Source organism: Sesamum indicum, linkage group LG10 (assembly GCF_026168435.1).
Source record: "Sesamum indicum cultivar Baizhima isolate 11 linkage group LG10, ASM2616843v1, whole genome shotgun sequence".
Lineage (NCBI taxonomy): Eukaryota > Viridiplantae > Streptophyta > Magnoliopsida > Lamiales > Pedaliaceae > Sesamum > Sesamum indicum.
Genome location: NC_142666.1, coordinates 14,634,718 through 14,653,838, shown reverse-complemented (window position 1 = coordinate 14,653,838; position 19,121 = coordinate 14,634,718). Strand labels below are relative to the sequence as shown.

Below are 19,121 nucleotides of genomic sequence, written 5' to 3'. Positions count from 1 at the left end.
AAAGGTCCCGGGCACTATTCTGCACCAGGTTGTACAGTTATAGAAGTTAAACTGCAGATGTTACCTTTGTTTGAATGTTTGCTCTTATACGAACATTTGTTTAAATCTACAATCCATAAAAATGTGATCTAGATCCGTCCACGTTTAGTTGAATCAATTTGTTCCAACTTTTTATGAATTCAGCATTTAAGTGCAAGATACTACAACGCATTCGTATCCCATGAAAAACTACATAAAATTAATAAATGCAGTAGTGCACTAACTGTCCATCTCAGTTTCCTCTTCACAAGCCTCAGCTGCAGCAATTTCTGAATCCAACTTGTTTATCAACTGCTCACTTACATGTTTAGCAACTGATATCATGTCAAGTATGATACTTGGATCTAAACCTGCACCCCCTCTTTTTGTTAGTCCGCATATCCGCCCTTGCCTATTAATAGAAACGGAAACAGCTGAACTCATTTGTGACTCCTCTTCGGTAGTTGCATCTACAATATAATGCTTCCCGATCTACAATATTAGCAGTTAATGCAAACATGTAAAGTTGCTGTCGAAAAACACCACTCCTACTACTCCCATCCCACCCCCAAAAAAAGAACCCCTCCCCCCCCCCCCACCTACAATATTAGCAGTTAATGCACACATGCAAAGTAGCTGTCAGAGAACACCACTCCTTCTCCCACAACACACAGACACAAAACAGTAAAAATGGGAAGGCAAAAGTTTTTCTTGCCTTGGTCAAAGTAATTATAACAGGGACTGCTGAGGTGTCGAATTGAAGAAATTCTTCATCACTCACATCAACCTCTGGTTGCTCGTCAGAAGAGGCATTGGCTGCTACTTGGACCTTTGGAATAACTGTATTGCTTAGAGCTGCCTACAAATAGATCAGAATGAAAATCAAGACAAGAAGAAAAATTCCAGCTACAACAGAATACTGACACAAAATTCTGAAAATTCTTGAAATTCCTTCAATTGGGTACTTCCAATTGCGAACCAGGAAAAGTACAGGAAAGTCACAGTGAAAAGAAAAGGATCCAGAATTTTTGCACCACTTCCTGCTCTAAATAATTAGTGTAGAAACACAACACAGTAGATATCTCTGGATTTGGTAGTGCAAGCATAAGAAGAAAAAAGTTTTCCTCAAAAAAAAAAAAAAAAGGAGGCAGAAGAAAATGTTACCTTAATGGCAGCTCCTAAGGCATCCAATACATTTCCATCTGAACTAACCACAAGACCATCTATGTAAAGATCCCAACAGACCTTCCCCTCAACAATGGATAGTGACGAGAGATCAATCCCAGCTCCTGTAGCCAAATTCATAGAGAGAAAATTTAACACTTTTACATACAACAAGATTTTGACAGCAAATGAAGCATCCTGAATCTCCATGCTCATCAAGAAATTTTACCTGCGCCACTTTTACCACCTAATAAACATCGTTGAAGTGCTGAAGAGAGCTCTGTTGATAATTCCTCACCCCCTCTGCCCTGCCATTAAGGATCAAGTGAACTTGTGACCACCACAAGAGATTTTTGGGGTTTAAGTGCAAGTAGTTGTTTTATTTGATGCATGACCAACAGTTAAAGGTAGACATATATATTCAGATTCAGGGCCATTATAATTGAAACTCAAAGTGATATAAGTATTTTTCAAGTAATGGGATATGGGACGAAGAGAGCATTACATACTTCAACAAAGACTGCATCTTTTGTAAATGTTTTCTGTTGATAACCCCTTTTCCACTACCGAAAAGTATTGCAAATAGTTCATTGAAACAAGAATGGTGTCCCGTTACCTCGGGTAACTACTACAGCTAATAACGTTCCACCCAACAACATGGCATCACATAAAAGGAAAATTATATACTATAATGTGGCACTGATCACCCATAACTTCCTAGGTGGACTTTGTGTTCAAGACAAGCCCGCATACAGAACTTCAGGAAGAACTTGACTAACCGTCAAGCTCAAAGAATCAGGTTATAGCATGCTTTTAGTTATGTCTTAATTCTTTATATCGTAATAATTTTCTGTTATCATTTGCATATCAGATCGTGCCCTTAAAAACTTGCAGTGCTTCATCAGTTGTATTGCTCCCACTCTTATATGTCTAATAGCCTCCATCAACATGGCAGTAGGCTACTAGTTGATTTAAATAATATGAAAAAGATCTTCAAAATACCCGAAAGAAGAAAATCTAAATTTTATGCTAAACCGTGTTCTGAAACCAGGTTTTACCTGAAAAGAGGAAAGCATAAAACTGCGCTTGTTCTGTGTATTATTGAAGAAAGAATCATGGCCTAAGATCGCAGTTCTTTTGCCGTTAAAGACTTACTGAACTTTTCAGGGGCCAAAACAGTGATTTGAAGTGAATAACTAGATTGATCAAGAGACTTGCAAAAGAAATTTCCAGACTTTAGCAGGCAGCTGCTACCTTCACTGCATGCATTGTATCAAACAAACCATCCCAAGCAGTCTTAATGATGAAAAACAGATCTGAACACTAAAACAAAATGGATCTTTTAGTAAGCACGAGTAACCTATGGAACAGAGAACTTTGATAAGATTCTATTTAAATAACTCCAAGCATAACAAGGTAGTCCAAACTCCAAGCTACTAAAAAACTAGAAGATACTTCATGTTGTCGCATAAACAAGTATTTCCATGACTTTGATGTACTGTCAAGTGTTTCATCTGCTTCTACTAAAGGAACAAACTCATATTCCCCTAGCCCGTGGTTTGTGGGAATCGCCATTCAAGTATTAGGTACTTTGGGTTAGAATATTTCCAATGCAAAATATTTAAGAAAACCAATCACAATCTGAATAATTCCATCTTGCCTATAAAGTTCTCAATTAAACAAGTAGTTTTTGGAAATTAAGTAACCTAATTATCAGCACACATACACACACACATGTATATATATGCAATGAATCAAGAAACTTCAGAAACCTCAAAAGTTGGTTCAGCTGTCGGGCTGCAATCAACATATATTGAAACCTTTCCTTTGTCAGGATGAGACGGATTTGGCTTTCCAAGCTCAGCCTGAAAATGAAATAATAGGGTGCACCTAATTCAAGTTCTATCAGAAAAATTCAAAGCAAATTACACAAAGGAGCATATCCTAGTTACTCCAAGAGAAAGAACATAAGCAAACTAAATCTCAACTCAAAAAGCAAAGTGAATGTTTGACATTGTGACAGTAAGATACCTTCACACTTGCAATAACATCTGTTGCCCCAAGCTTCACTCTTGCTGAGCCACTTGCCTTTTCAATTCCACAAGAACGGATCAGTAAGAATAAAATCAGTCAGATATGTAAAAGAGAAACCTCCCAACTCAGACTTCCTATACCTGAGGAATGACGCCAGTTTCCACAAAGATGGGCCGGTAAGCTAATCGTTTTCGACCATCGGTTCGCAGATCCTGAGCAATTCCACCCTTTATGAAGTTTTGCTCTCCAAGGGAAAGCCCCACCATAACTGGAAGACGTAAAACAGCAAAACTCAAAGGCTGAAAGTTAACCAAAAAAGCTATCTTAATTGTTCAAAATAACACATTCGAAACAAAGTGAAACAAAACATAGCTTTTGATGTAAGGAAAACTATGTGGAGAGTATTTCCACAAGAACTTCGGAGAAGAAAAAAAGAAAAGTGATGTCAGATTAACTGTCAAGAAACTCATTGTGTTTCGGCACATCTGGGAGATGGGCCGAACATGAAACCAAATGTAGTGATTTTCTTTTTCATGCTTGGTTGATAGGTAAGTTACAAGAAAGCTATCCAGATTATAAGAGAATACAAAGTATATAAAGAATGCATATACATTGTACAAGTGACCAATTCATCAATTTCATTAATTAATTAAGACTTGACATAGTAACTGGCACACCACAAGAAATTCCTCTTTGTGACTAAAGAAATTTTCCAATTGTGTATCAAGGAAAAAGTCGAAGTAAACTGTCGACCATCAAGAATATTTATATTTGTATGGTAAGAATTAACTAAACCATAATTCTGATATAATGTTTTCACCTTATAATATAAATTAATAAGATTTTGCTCTTCAATATCAAAATAAAACTCATTAATATTGTACTACTTAAAATTCGGAAGTTTTCAGAGTAATCTATAGGTTCAGGTATTGAACCATAAAAAACTTCTTAAACCCATATAACGTTCAGGTAATTGTAGTTGTTAAAAGAATGGTGCCTCATGGCGCAAATGTGCCCCGGAACCATGGTCCATCACACGCCTGTAAGCATGGAGTAAATTTGCAGAAGTAACTTATATATTTATACCATTAGCATTTTCAGCAACAACCAGCATGTTTAAGATTAATTTTTTAGCCAACAAAATAAGGGGAAACAAAAAAGCAAATTATAAACAGAATTTTAGCTACAAAAACAAACAAGTTCTCTAACAATTGCAGCAATAAAAATCAAAAGTTTATTTGTAAACCAAATTACTTGTAAATCATAGCAAGAAAATTGAGTTCTGATATCAAAATATTACAAAAAGATACATCATAGTCGCTGCCTCTTTATCAGCAAACAGAGGCAGCATTGCTGCCCCTGAAGAACTGTTGCAGAGGCAGCAACGCCGTCTCTGTTTGTTTACACAAGACGCTGTCGCTATAAACTGTTAAAGAGGAGCAATGCTACCTCTTTTGCTGCCTCTGTTTCAACTGTTTTAGAGGGACTATATTGACTTCTTTTTAACAAGAAAAAGAGGAAAGGTAGAGGCATAAACATAGCTTTCGTTTAACAACAAATACATGGATTCAGCATCAAAATAACAAAAAATAAACTATGATTTACTTATTTCCTTATACTAACAGCAAACTTCAGGCATAAACTACGAATTGCAAATACGTACACACCTTAATAGAAAATAACAGGCATAAAACTCCGAATTACAAATATCCATAAAAAATTTCACTCAACAAACCACAATAATCGAATCTTCTACGGTCATAATCAATTGCACAACCTTTACAAGACCCAATCGAAATGCTTATATGCATTTTTTAAAGAGAAATGAGAGAGGTGATTGTTGTGATAAGAATTAGGAAAAGCACCTAAAATAGGTGTTGGGCAGCCGGCGACGACGACGGAGGGAGATTGAAAGTCTGCCGTAGGTAGCGAAGATGCTCTGATGTCCGCCGCTGCCGACGTCGGAGCTCGGAGGCGCGCCGGCGTGCTATGATATAAGGAGATTTTAAGGGTTTAAGTGCTGTGAGAAGTGGCGCGTGCTCTAACGTCTCAATAAACCCTTTTTGATATCTAACTTGTTTTCATTATTTAATAAAATTAATAAATATTTATTCATTTATTAGTAATTAGTAAATATATAAATAACTTATGCATATTTTTTTATGCATTAAATAAATTTAAAAATATGTTTCTATTATTGTACATTGAAAAATATAAAAAAAAATTATTTTTAAATGGGGAGAAATAAAAAAAATATTGCACCAATCTTTACCATCAATTAATTTTATTTTTAAAAATTTTTAGAATTATTGGGACGAAATTGTTTGTTATCAATTTTATTTATTCTTTATAATTCAACTAAGAAAATAGTTTTTTTCTTCACCATTAATTCTATTCAAAATATATTTTATATTGTGTTTGCGTAACGAAGCCTTTTCTTTTATTTTCTCGAAAAATTAATTTTTTTAAGAAAATTTAATTTTATGTGATGAAATAATACAATTGTTATAAGAAATCAATTTTATTGTAATAATTACTACACTTTATTACAAAAAAGTTATGGCAGTTTGAGAGTCCCTTAAAATTATTTTGTTATCTTAAATATATTTCTTGTAGTGTGTATTATTGTAGAGTTATTAATTAAAATTAATTCATGTCAAAATATTGGAGGGAAAGAAAAATTCTACAATGAGGCAGAGTACGTAGCAAAAGATATCAAATATTAGCCAAAATGACTTTTTTCTTATGTTTTTTCAACTTATATATAACTAATAAGTAAATAAGTTTTGTTTGAAAAAAATGATTAATTTGGCAAAAAGTTTAAATCAGATAGGATTTTGTTCGACTTTTTCGTATAGAATCAAATATTTCGATTTATTCAATATCCCATTTTGATTTATTGAAATTTCGATTTGATTAGGTTCAACGGAACTACTTTGGCAAAAGAAGAATGTGTGTGATCACAACCTTTTCAATTCTACGTCAATTTATAATTTAATTGATGCTAATTCGAGTATTAATTGGGTTGGAGCCAGATTTATGGCCTGTTTTGCCTGGTCTTTCATCTGCTGAGGCCGAGTTGTGGGGTGATGAGGTAGACGAAGGACGATTGTCTTTGGTATTACATGGTGGCATGATTTTAAGGTGCGAACATAGGGATCACAATTAGATTTGAACCCCAAAAAATTCGTTCAGGAGTCAAAAAAAGTCAAAAAGATCAAGACAATAACAGGTGTTAAAAATTAGAACCTATCAGAGTTTGAAGTGACTCCCAAGTTCATGAGAACCCATCCCAAAACTAATTTAATATATTTATCTTTTAGAACAAAAATTATTATGTAACTAAGCCAAAATCTTTCTCTCTTCGTCTTCTCTTAATTTCCTCTCTCTTTCTTTTTGTCAGATCCTCTCTTCATCAACTCCTCTATTCGTCTGCCCTGAGTCTTGCTCTCTATCACTTCATCTTCTCTTTCTCCTTTTTTTCATGGCCGCCTTGCATTCTCTTTATCCTTTTTTTCCTGGCCGTCTTGCATTCTCTTTATCCTTTTTTTCCTGGCCGCCGTGCATCCCCTCTCTTCCATATCGACCGTGAGAAAGTGTCGCCTCTCTTCCCTCCTGCCTCGCGTCGCCAAACCCCTCTCCCTCTTTTCTTACTTCTCATTATTTGAGAGAGAGAGAGAGAGAGAGGAAAAGAACTCGGATCAATCGAGTTAGACCTAGCCCAACAAACTGAAAATCCAACTGGCCCAATTAGCAGGAGGGTAAGGTTCATCACTAGAGAGGAAAAAGCCTATGGTCCTACATCCTACTTTACTGAATTAGTAGGCCCAGGAAATTGATCATACCAGCATCGTACAGCTAGGTGGACATGTCATACGCTTGTCAACATATTTGCACACATCATCCTCAAAAATCTCCAGGTGATTCCAAGTAAATAAGTGGTAAATGAGCTAAGAAATCCATAAATAATAAACTCTTGAATTTTTAGGCAAACATGGCAGGGTTTAGTCCAGCTCATGTATCTCAATCAAATCTAGTACAGATCTCCAACGGTTTATTTTGGATGATAGCCAATTCAAATGGCTTTCCAACTATGTACGACACTTCACAATCACCTCTGAATCCTAATCTGTACAAGCCTATAAATAGGGACCTTGTGCAGTTACTTAGTAATATCATTCTTTATACTCAAACTCTCACTTATCTTCACTATTTTAAAGCTATTCTGAACTTGTATTTTGTGCTCTATATGAATATTTATACTCTTATATCATATTTCACTATTATTCTCACTTTTGTTCAAATTCTCTTTTTATTTCTTCTTTAATCCATTACTGACTTGAAAATCAGAGTGCTAACTTCTATTTTGCAGGGTTAGTTCCTAGTGATCTCAGGATTTCATGGAAGATTCTTCGATCCTTTTGGTATTGTCAAATTTCTGGTACCCGTTATTGAACATCATAATCGGCCTGGATATGTAACAAACTTGATGATGTTGTAGAACTCGACTCTATTGGATGACAATATACACTAAATAATGAAAGTTGAATTTGTGGAATTATTGACCCATATATAAATGATATGAAATTACTTTGGGTGCCAATGGAGTGATAGGTGACCAATCCCAAATATGCAAGGAGTAAACATCTGACCTTAATAAGACAGTGAATGTTGTAAGAGTATATATCACAAATATAATAATAAGTTAATTTTACTTGTAGAAACTGCAATGCGGCAATGTTAGTGGAACACTTCCCTAATTCATGATAAATAAAACAAATATTGGTCTTTGGGCGATCGCAAAATATTGAGGGGGGACCATGAAATGCCTTTGGGAACATTGTAATTTAGACACAAGGTTTTCTCTTCCTTATTATTCGGACAAGTTAAATCGACCCTATACATAGAAGACAAAATGTTATACAAATTGAGAAGAACCAATTAAGGTTTGACATATCATACCTAAGGTATGTTACAATTTAATGATGACTCTTGAAATTATTTACAACACATGAGAGAGTTTGTACAAAAACTTCGAATTACACAGTGAGCTTTTAAAAAATGGATTGTAGGAATAATTGTTCAATTGGAGCACAAAATCTTCTAGCGGTCAAGTGGTACATATGTACAAACCGTGTATCGAAAAGTTAATTTTCTTCAAATATTGAGCAAACATATTATAAGAGAAATATGACTTATTTTTTACTGTTAGGGGCATCTTCTAAGTCTTTCCAACTTTTCATGGAGGAAAAATGTTGAGATGTCACAAAATTTTAGCTAGTCTTATAATATTACATTTCGTTTCTCTACTCTTCAGATTGATGGCAAACAATCCGAATTTTTAATGAGATAGACTCGTCACAATCATGTGTAATACAACACTTATGTATCCAATCTCAACAAAGCCAAGCTCTTTCTCGTCAAACTATAGTGCCAAGGCGGGGTGATGAGGTAAAATAATGAAACTAATTCTTGATTATTTTTTTTTGGTTGTATATAAAATTTTGAATTTATTAGTCGTTAAAAATTAATTAAATATTATTTTTTTTGTTATTAATATTTTTAATTATAAAGATACTAAATAAAAGTTTTATAATATTATATAATTTAAAATAATAATTAATAATTATTTATTATAATTAAACATTAAATTATTAATCATGTAACAACATATTAATTGTTATTAAATAGTAACTAAATCAAAAAGTAAAAAAAAAAAGTTAAATTGTTAGATGCACTAATGACTTGGAGTCGTTAGTGCCCCTAACAACTCCAAACAAAAATTAAAAGATATATATAGAAATAAAATAAGTATTTATCAGGACATTCTCGATACGATTATTTATTTTTTGAAAACTATTTTGAAATCTAAGAAGTTATTACAAATACCCCTTTGCTCCTATCTATTCCATCAAAAAAGTAGGGGTGCTCGTTGTGCGGTTTCGATTTTCTGAAACAAATCGAATTGTCAATAGTAGTTTTATAAAATAATTTTTTAATGCTACTTTTAAAACCAAAATCCGAGATGCGGTTTTGTGCGGTTTCACGTGGTTTGACGGTTTAAATACTTATAGCAAAAATAAGACGTTGAAATTAATAAAAATTAAAAAAATAAAACAAGTGTTTGTACGTAGCAAGTAAGAAATACCAATATTATGCACCAAGACCATCAACATTCCTTACAACTTTAATTAAATTAAAATATAAAAACATATATAATAATCCTTACAACATTCTTTTTGTATAATGTCTAAATATAAATTTTACAAAAATGAGGTTTGTGATGTGAATTTGTGATAATATGTAAGTTTTTTGGGGTTATATAATTCGAATGTGAAATCTAAAAAGAATAATTATTTTATCAAATTGTTATATATATAATTAAAATAATTAATTATATATTTAATAATATGGTTCGATTTCTGATGATTTTTTAAGCAATAAATTAAAATTAAATTAATAATACAGTGTGATTTTATTCTAAATTCAAAATTAGAGTTTGAAAAATAAATTAAAAAAAAACAGTTTAAGTCGATTTAATTCAAACGATTTTGAGCGATTTTAATTTGTGGAGGTGAATATAATATTTCATAAAAAAGAAGGGGTGAATATGATATTTGTGGGAAAAGTGGAGACCTGATCTTGCTCAATCGCACCCCATTTATCATGCAAAATGCGAATTTCAACCCCCTTGGAGAAACATCGCGATGCCACCACCAGCTCCGCCGCCGGCGTTGACCAAATCGCATAAACCCTACTTCTTTTATGGTCACCGTAAACCTTCCCAGAACCGGCCCACCGTTCGCGGTGGCCTCTTCTCCAACCGCCGCACTTGGAACCCTAAGAAGTTCAGCCACCCCACGGCCGCAGCAGGGGAAGCTTTTGACCTCCAAAAATGGGACCCAGATGAGAAAATAAACCAAAAACCGCCATTAGGGAAAGACCCATCTGAAAAATTCTTCTCATTGGCGAGAAATCTGTCTCCCATCGCGAGGTACATAGTCGACGCTTTCAGAAAGCATAAGCAGTGGAGCCCGCAGCTCGTGGCCGAACTTAATCGGCTGCGCCGCGTGACGCCCAAGCTGGTGGCGGAGGTTCTGAAGTTTCCTGATGTTGATCCTAGGCTCTCCACCAAGTTTTTTCATTGGGCTGGTATGTGACCTCCAACAAATTCATAGGAATTTTCGGTGTGTGCTTATGTTTCTTATAGAAGGAAAGTAGTGTTGTGTACCGTGACCGGAGAAATGCGATTGCACCTGTGGAAATGCATCCTGTGAACTGCAGCTTGCATACGTTGGCGAAAGTTTTCTGTCTATGTACTATGTTAGATATAAAACACAATTACGCTCAAGAATAATAGAAGATCTTTTAAGCAACATGTATGTCGCCTTTTATGTGCTGTGTGTGTTTTTATGCAGTGCAAATAATATTGTTAATGGATCACTAAGGAATAGAAATACTCATGGGAAGTAGATTCATACAGCAGTTTACAAGTGTTCCTGCAAGTACATGGCATGTGAGAGTGAATGTGCAAGTATCTGCAAGGACAAGCTGTGTTTCTTGAAGTTATGAGATTGTATGTTACTAAGCATGGTTTTTTGTGTAAGTCTATCGAATCAGTTTGAATGTTGTTTTGTACTTTTTTTTCAAAAATCCCTTGTCTGCAGTGTTTTCTACAACCATTTACGAGCGTACTGTAGCATGTCTAAATGGAATACTGCTGAATAAATTGTAATCTAAGATTATCCATGTTTCTATGGTTACCTGAGGCACCTGTATGTCATTGCTGATTATGGGTATTATTGGATCATCAGATGGGCAAGCTTGAAATGCATCTTCTTTGTCTGTCATTAAGGTGTGAGATACTTAAGAAGCAACTATTATGGTTCTCTTGTATGTCCTGAGCTCGTCTATGGTTTTTATCATGCTTAACTTGGTCAAGACTTCATCCCATTTTTTGTCTGTGCTTCTTGGATATGCCCTTGATAAATTTAGTTTGCATTTTGTTGATTTGCTTGTTTTACAAAGAATTTATGGATGTCCTAACACTAGTGTTCATATTTTCCAAATGTTGTTTTCCTTGTTCCCAAAGATGATGGGTAGGAGGAAGAGGGTTTCTCGTCTTTTCTTTTTTCATTGGGTGGACATGTGCTATGTACGCTTGAACTATTGTGGCGTGATCTTGCTTCGGCAGGACTGGCTGACCTTATTTATGATTTTACTTGTTCATTAACTTCTCTTATGTTAATTGGTTGATTGTTACAAGCAAATTGAGCTTGCAGGCAATGGTCTGTCATGATTCATGAGTGGTGAATTCCAGGAAATGATTCATCTTTCCCGTTTCTAGCACTCTTTCTTATTTTTGCGTTGCACCATACAGTTAAGGAGGTTAATATTTGCATTATTTCATGTGCATAAGTTTTATTGTTCGTCCTTGAAGTTTGGTGGTTGTTTGATCCGTATGAAGTGTATGGTAAAGTCATGTAGGCATGTTACTGAGTGTTCTAAACACATTTTGTATCTTTTTTACCGTGTGACCATGGAAAAGGTTACAGGCACTAATTTGATTGCTATAATGCCCTTTGCGTTTTGCCTATTTTTTGGCTCTTGCATGTGATTTAATTAAGGAAGCATGGTGTTTGCCTACATTTTATCAGGCGTTATAAATGCATTTGCTTATTCTTTTGATTGAACAGGCAAGCAGAAGGGTTACAGGCATGATTTTGCCTGTTACAATGCATTTGCCTATTTTTTGAACCGGGCGAATCATTTTCGGGCTGCTGATCAGGTGCCTGAGTTGATGCATGTGCAAGGAAAGTTGCCTAGTGAGAAACAGTTTGAGATCTTGATTAGGATGCACTCTGATGCGAACCGGGGTCTGAGAGTATATTATGTGTACGAGAAAATGAAGAAATTTGGTGTGAAGCCTAGAGTCTTTCTGTATAACAGAATTATGGATGCATTAGTTAAGACTGATCATTTAGATTTGGCAATGTCAGTCTATGATGACTTCAAGGTGGATGGGTTGACTGAAGAGAACGTCACTTACATGATTTTGATTAAGGGTTTATGTAGGGCAGGACAGATGGATGAAGTGCTTGGCCTTCTGGATCGAATGAGGAAGAATCTGTGCAAGCCAGATGTGTTTGCGTACACGGCAATGGTAAAGGTGTTGGTCTCACAGGGAAATTTGGATGGTTGTTTGATGGTGTGGAAAGAAATGCAAAAGGATGGTGTTGAGCCAGATGTCATGGCTTATTCAACTTTGATCATCGCACTTTGTAAGGGTAATTGTGTTGACAAGGGTTACGAACTGTTTAAGGAGATGAAAGAGAGAAAATATTTGATAGACAGGGATATTTATGGATCCTTGATTGAAGCATATGTGTTGGATGGCAGGGTTGGTTCGGCTTGTGATTTGCTCAAAGACTTGATGGACTCAGGATATAGGGCTGATTTGGCAATATATAACTCCCTTATCCGAGGCTTGTGTAATGCAAAATTGGTTGACAGGGCTTATAAACTTTTCCAAGTAACAATTCGAGAAGACCTCCAGCCAGAATTTCATACTGTTAATCCAATCTTGTTGTCTTATGCAGAACTGAAAAGAATGAAAGAATTTTGTAAATTGCTTGAGCAATTGCAAAAATTGGGGGTATCGGTCATTGATTACCTACTCAAATTCTTTTCTGGCATGGTAGAGAAGGATGATGGAGTAGTGGCTGCTTTGGAAGTGTTTGAATACTTGAAAATCCACAACTATCTCTGTGTTCCAATTTACAATATAGTTATGGAGGCCCTTATCAAGAATAGCAAGGAAAAGAAGGCTTTGGCACTCTTCCATGAACTCAGTGATTTGGGCTTGGTGCCCGACTCATCAACTTACTGTAATGCAATTTTATGTTATGTTGAAGTTGAAGATGTACAGGAGGCATGCACTATGTACAACAAAATTAAAGAAATGGCCTCAGTTCCTTCAGTTGCTGCTTATTCTTCTCTTGTTAAAGGCCTTTGTAAGATAGGAGAGATAGAACCTGCAATGATGCTTATTCGTGACTGCTTGGCCCACGTGACAAATGGTCCCATGGAATTCAAGTATAGCCTCACAATTATCCATGTTTGCAAGTTAAATGATGCCCAGAAGATAGTTGAAGTAGTAAATGAAATGGTGGAACAAGGTTGTCGTCCGAACAGTGTTACATACTATGCTATTATTTATGGCATGTGCAAACATGGGACCATTGAAGAGGCAAGGAAAGTCTTCTCAACAATGAGAGTATGTAAATTTCTTAGTGAAGCAGATGAAATTGCCTATGATGAGATGCTTGTAGACCATATGAAAAAGACGACTGCGGATTTGGTTTTGTCTGGAATAAAGTTCTTTGGTCTAGAGTCAAAATTAAAGGCAAAGGGCTGTAATCTCTTACCCAGCTGAACACTGAATTATCAGCTCAACTATCCTGTTAAAGATAAAGATGAGTTGAGCTATGACTCGACCAACCAACGGAGTCGGTCCAATTATAAGGTGAACATTTGACCAGAACTTATTCACGTTGATCATGTCATTTCAGGATGGTCTTCAGTTAAATCATAATTCAACTGATGTTGAGCGTTCAACTATCTAAGCATAAATCGAACATGAAGAGCTGTCAATTGTGATATCTGGTTTGCAAGAATTTCTCTCGGTTCCTTTGTTCCAGACTATTTCAGAGCCTTGGACCCTGGTATGTCAGTCTGTCACTAAAACTTTAACTTGTTATTTAGTAGGAAAGAAATTAATGAGAAGTCATGGAAATCTTTTCTGTACTTTAACCATGTAGGTCACACTTTTGGTGTTTCCAAAATTTTTGTTGGGAGATCTAGAGGTGGTTGATTCCGTGCAAGTTCTATGCAGTTAGAGGTTGTAGTATAAGTCATTTGGTTGTATCAGAACTATGGTTGACTTCATACTTAAAAGGCACCCTGTAAGAAAATGTATCAAGTATCTTGTTGGCTGGATGAAATTTAAGTTTAGTGTCGCATCAGCCATACTTGTTTGGTTTCTTTTGTTGTATTGTTTGTCTTTAAAACCTGGTCAGATTTTCATTTGAGTTCAGCAAGTTCATCTGATAAGATGAAAAATGCATCATTCTTTTCTGTGGTTTGTTGTATGCCTGACCTTGCAAAACCAAGTGAAATTGCTGTTATAATATTCCACGAGTAGTTCATATGCGTTTTCTTATTTCTTGAAATTGATGTTTGTCTATAAACCTGACTATTGTCCCGATTCAGTTGTAGAGGTGGAAAAACTACCAGCTAAATCTGTTTGTAGCTTCAAGAAATTTCTCTCAAAACATTCCAGCCAACAGTCTCAGAATGACATGAGTTATTAATTCTTTACGCATTTGTCCAATGTATTAAATTTTTTAAAGTTGTCTCTGGTTCAGTTGATAAGATTTGGCATAACAAAGTATCTATGATATAGGTGTTAAATGTCCCTGTCTATAAGTGAATACACATATGAAAATCAATCTTTTATTTTGGATGTCATCTGCTTCTTGTGTTCACTGAAATATTTGACTTATTTACTTTTAACTGTTGCGACATATGAACTGTTTCTTTTCCTGTTGGCCTTACGAAAGTTGCTTCATAACTATATGCTGCAGTTATAATGATTCCTGTCAATTATAAAAAAAGAAAAAAAAAAATATGTTTCTTGACAATTATCAGAAAAAAAGAATATGATTCTTGTCCAGTTTACCTGTTTTGGTTGAGTTTACATTTATAAGTTTTCTGATATATCCTACAATGCCCATCTACACAGGTGTCCCATATGCTTGGGCTAGATCCAGCCAAATCAACCCTTCTGTTGTAATTGAGGAGTTGCACAGATTTGAACCAAAACAAACTCAATGTTTGAAAACAAGTTGCTCGATGCCCTTCATAGTTGTGGACAGGTGAAGAGAACCCATTGTTGTATCTTACGCCTTTTTTATTCTTTGAAGCATGTTAAGAAACAACTAGATGTATGTTATTCTCATGACTTGATTTACTAGACAGATGAAGAAAAATAGCAATTACTACATCATTCTCATCAAGTTTATCTATAAATAACTTGTCATGCAGACTCAACACTCCTATGCTTTCGCTAGGCGAAGAAGGTGATGATTGCAACCTGTTGTAGCACACAGGTACTAAAGCAAGAAGGAAAGCAGGCTTATGCAAAGAGCAAGGTGATCATCTGCCCATTTTGGCCCATCGATGTTTTGTTCTAGGTTCTTTGTACAAATTTTCTTTAATGTTCACTGTTAGAAGAATGAACAAATGGTTTCGTTCTAGAACTGCGTACTTGAGGTATCTCCTACTATAATAAGCTTATGTTCATAATCAACACAATTTAGTATCAAATCCTGTATTTGTGGAGGAGCTCAATTTTCTTATGATGAAGAAAGTGACTACCAACAAGAATCATATAAAGTCTGAACATTGGATGGATTCAGTATGCGTATGTTGTCGTCTCGCACACATTCTAGTACTGTTTCCACAAAACAACACATCTGAAATGCGAAAACATTTTTGTTAACCAGCACCAGCTGAAATCGGAAAATCACAAGACACCCGAAGAACAGAAACGAAATCGGTACTACTTAGGTAACTGATGATGACATACTTTACATAATTCTATACCCATCCAGATACATACAAAAATAGAAACAACAGTAGATAGCTACAGCAGTTATCGTGAGATAACAATAAAGGAATAAAACATTCTTGTACCTGCTTGTGTGTGTATTCTGTTAACCTAAACCAGAGCTACGTAGATGACGACTCAACCTGTCGTTTGGGACGATTACGGCTACGAACTGGTGCAGCTTCTTTCTGGGGGACTGGGTCTTCTTCCTCGTCCTTGTCTTCATTTTCCAGTATTGCTTGGTTTATGGCAAGCTGGATCATCAGACAACACAAATTCTCGACTAATAAGTTTCATGTCATTAATCATATATGTTGGGACTTCACTCATGAAAGACTCCAAACATCTTCTCTTTGAGATTTTTGGGTTTCATAAGAAAGAAAAGAATAAAAAGATCTATGAACTAGATGCAAGAAGGGATCACATAACTCTTAACGGCCATCATTATCAATCCGTGACAACACTTACCAAAATGAATTGGTCTTGAGTAAATTAAGATTAGGGATGTTGGGAATTTATCTTGAGCCCACAAAAAAATACAATTATTACAGCGGAATACAAATCAATATAACAACGATTACAGATAATAGGAACAGTTGAGGAAAAACAAATTCGATAAATAATTTCGACTCAGGGAACCGGATCCGATTGGGAAGTCCACAGCCACAAAGGTCGGCAACCCAACCACCGGTTGCTCAAACCAATCAAGGGACGACAGCCATCAAGGTTAACCCACGCCACCAAGGCACCATCAAACCACTCAGGTTTCCTATCTTTTTTATTTTTTCTTCACTTGTTTCTCTTTCTTTTTTTTTTTCTCGAAACTAGTATACAGATAGGGAGAAGCCATCGGTGATGACGCAAAAAACAAGAAAGAGGAAGAACACGAGGAGAGTTAATAAATTCGACCAAGGAAAAAGAATAAGAATGTGAAGGGTTTCAATCATCTAAAAATGAGAAGTGGGTCGATTAATGGGTGGATCGGGACGATGGGTCAGTCAAACCTTTTCTGTGGTGGGTTGGGATTGTGGGTTTGGGCCTACAAAAATTGATCTGGGCCAATTTTTCAATAAGGGATAATTATGCCGTCCACCCCAAACATCTTCGAGATTAGGTGTAATTAAGTGCAGTAATCGAGTGGGATGTTTTAATCTAACAATTATTTGTTTTTGTTAGTAAAATTCACCAAATTCGCTTACACCACCATTTATGATATCAAAAAGAATTCAATGATCCATTCTTAAGCAAATTTCTTGGATGCTCAAGAGGTAAAAATCCTTGTTGGACCAGGATCAAGTCCTTAATTTGTCCATAAACCTTCAAAACTGACCAAACCCACCTTCCAATCATGATAAACCAGGAATTTCAAGATCAAGACAGGAAAAATAATAAGAATAATCTATAGAAAATAAAGAAACAGACACAGCCCTTCATAGAAATAAAGAAACCCACAAGAATTCCAATCCGAATCCCCTTCAAATATCTGGAGAAACCCATGAAATTTTCACATAATAGAGCACAAGAGCAACATGGAAACGTGGGGCTATGATTACCTCTTCAAGGAACTTGTCGTCGAGCTTGTCAGCAATTCTTATAGAAGTGAAAATAGTTACTGCAAGCAGAGAAAGTGGGAAAACGAAGGCAAATATATAGCTGGTGGAGCTCGGCCCCGCGCGCGTCACCACCGAAACGCCTCTCCGGCTTGTTTTTCGGCGACCCAGTTGCAGAATCGGCTCAACGGTGCGGCCGTTTCCCTGCGGCGGCAGTTTGTAGGCGGTGGGGATAAGGCGAGAAAGAGTGGAAAAACAGAGTGAGCTGCATACCATCATGTGAGTGGTCGTTAATGTTATCGTTAGGGAGAGAGATGTTTTTTAATATATAGGGGAAAATTTCTCCCCCAAACTCTTATGAACTCGATTCGATTGAATATGAAATTTTTATTTTTAATTTTATATCTTAAAAAATTAATATTTTTGATCATTTAACACAATTTCATTTGATATTTAACAAAAAAATAAAAGAAAAAAGGTTTTATACTTATTTTCTAGTTGAAGGAAAAGTTGGCGCTTTTTTTTTCTTCCTAATTTGACAACATTTTGAGAGAAAAATATAACTATTTAGAGAAAAAGAAAAGAAGAAAGAAATCAGGACAAGAAAAGGGAATTTCTCTCTTTGCTCACCGAAATTGAAGTTCATCATTCCTATATTTCGATAATTCAAAGTCAAATCGAAACAACACAAAAAAAAAATTATTTTCTACAAGTGAATCAAGTAGACTAATAGAGTATTCATATGTTGCGGTGGAAAGAAGGCCTCAATGAGGATTTTATGGATGAGTTATAATTCGGACAGACAACCCCATAACGGCAACGACTCTTTTGCTTTGTGGTTTTTATAATATTCAGATTGATGTGATGTGACGCTGTAATATAAGTCATCTTAATAATTTGAGGCACGTATGTGGTTGTAGCTAAGTGTTAGTGTAGTAAGTGTTTTGGAGAGTTTGAATGTAGTATGTAAATTTACTTGTGAATATAAGAAAATTGTTCATAATGATTCTTTATTGTGTTTTAAAAGTGTATAGTTTTCAGTTTTAAATTTTTGTTTTTGTTGTAATTTATAGTATAATTCTTGATTTTTGGAAAAATTAGAACAAGTTTTGGATAAAAAAACAAAGGTCGAATTTTGAAAATAGTTGTCGAAAATAATATCATTGAATGAAAGTAAGTTGAATTTTAATTACATAAATCAAAGTCCAGAGTTGAACCAAAAATAGAGTTAATTATATTTTGCCATCCAAATTATGATCGTTTTTACACTTTGACATTTGAATTTTTCTTTGTGTCAACTTACCATCTCAATTTTACGAAATTTTGCACTTTGTCATTTATAACTGTTTTTCAATCAAGTTTTTTGTCCCCAAAAAAAAAGAAAATATCACATCCAGTGCACATGTGATATTTTTCAAATATGTACAACACGTGATGTATTCCCTACATAAAAATAAACAAAAAATCAATCGTGCACAGCGAAGTGCAGATTTCACAAAGTTGACAAAAAAAATTAATAACAAAATATAAAAAATAAATATAATTCAGATGACAAAATATAATTTACCCTTAAAAGGAATAATAAAAGTCACTGGCTTTGCAATTGCAATTATGTAACCTAATGCCTTTGTTCCCACACCCTTAAGAAATAATTGCATGTTAGATTTGGGTCTGCATTTTCATAA

At 35.2% G+C, this 19,121-nt stretch overlaps 2 protein-coding genes across 3 annotated transcripts; one reads left to right on the top strand and one right to left on the bottom strand.

The window, feature by feature from the left end:
* Positions 1–65: 65 nt before the first annotated feature.
* On the bottom strand, positions 66–5,273 carry LOC105172144 (3'-5'-exoribonuclease family protein). The gene is made up of 8 exons (XM_011093487.3): positions 5,082–5,273; positions 3,357–3,484; positions 3,214–3,270; positions 2,955–3,047; positions 1,412–1,490; positions 1,183–1,307; positions 734–877; positions 66–510 (listed from the first exon to the last, which is right to left on the bottom strand). Exons 2-8 carry the CDS (start codon positions 3,480–3,482, stop codon positions 259–261), a joined length of 876 nt encoding a protein of 291 aa, XP_011091789.1. The 5' UTR covers positions 3,483–3,484; positions 5,082–5,273; the 3' UTR covers positions 66–258.
* Positions 5,274–9,830: 4,557 nt separating this feature from the next.
* EMB3131 (Pentatricopeptide repeat (PPR-like) superfamily protein) lies at positions 9,831–15,694 on the top strand. 2 transcript variants are annotated; one of them, XM_088885840.1, is made up of 5 exons: positions 9,831–10,368; positions 11,913–13,940; positions 14,037–14,116; positions 15,020–15,152; positions 15,322–15,694. In XM_088885840.1, the coding sequence occupies exons 1-2, from the start codon at positions 9,924–9,926 to the stop codon at positions 13,649–13,651; spliced, it is 2,184 nt and encodes a 727-aa protein (XP_088741966.1). In that variant the 5' UTR covers positions 9,831–9,923; the 3' UTR covers positions 13,652–13,940; positions 14,037–14,116; positions 15,020–15,152; positions 15,322–15,694. The 2 variants fall into 2 exon arrangements, with proteins under 2 accessions (XP_088741966.1, XP_088741965.1); XM_088885839.1 differs by lacking the exon at positions 14,037–14,116.
* The last annotated feature ends 3,427 nt before the right edge of the window (positions 15,695–19,121 follow it).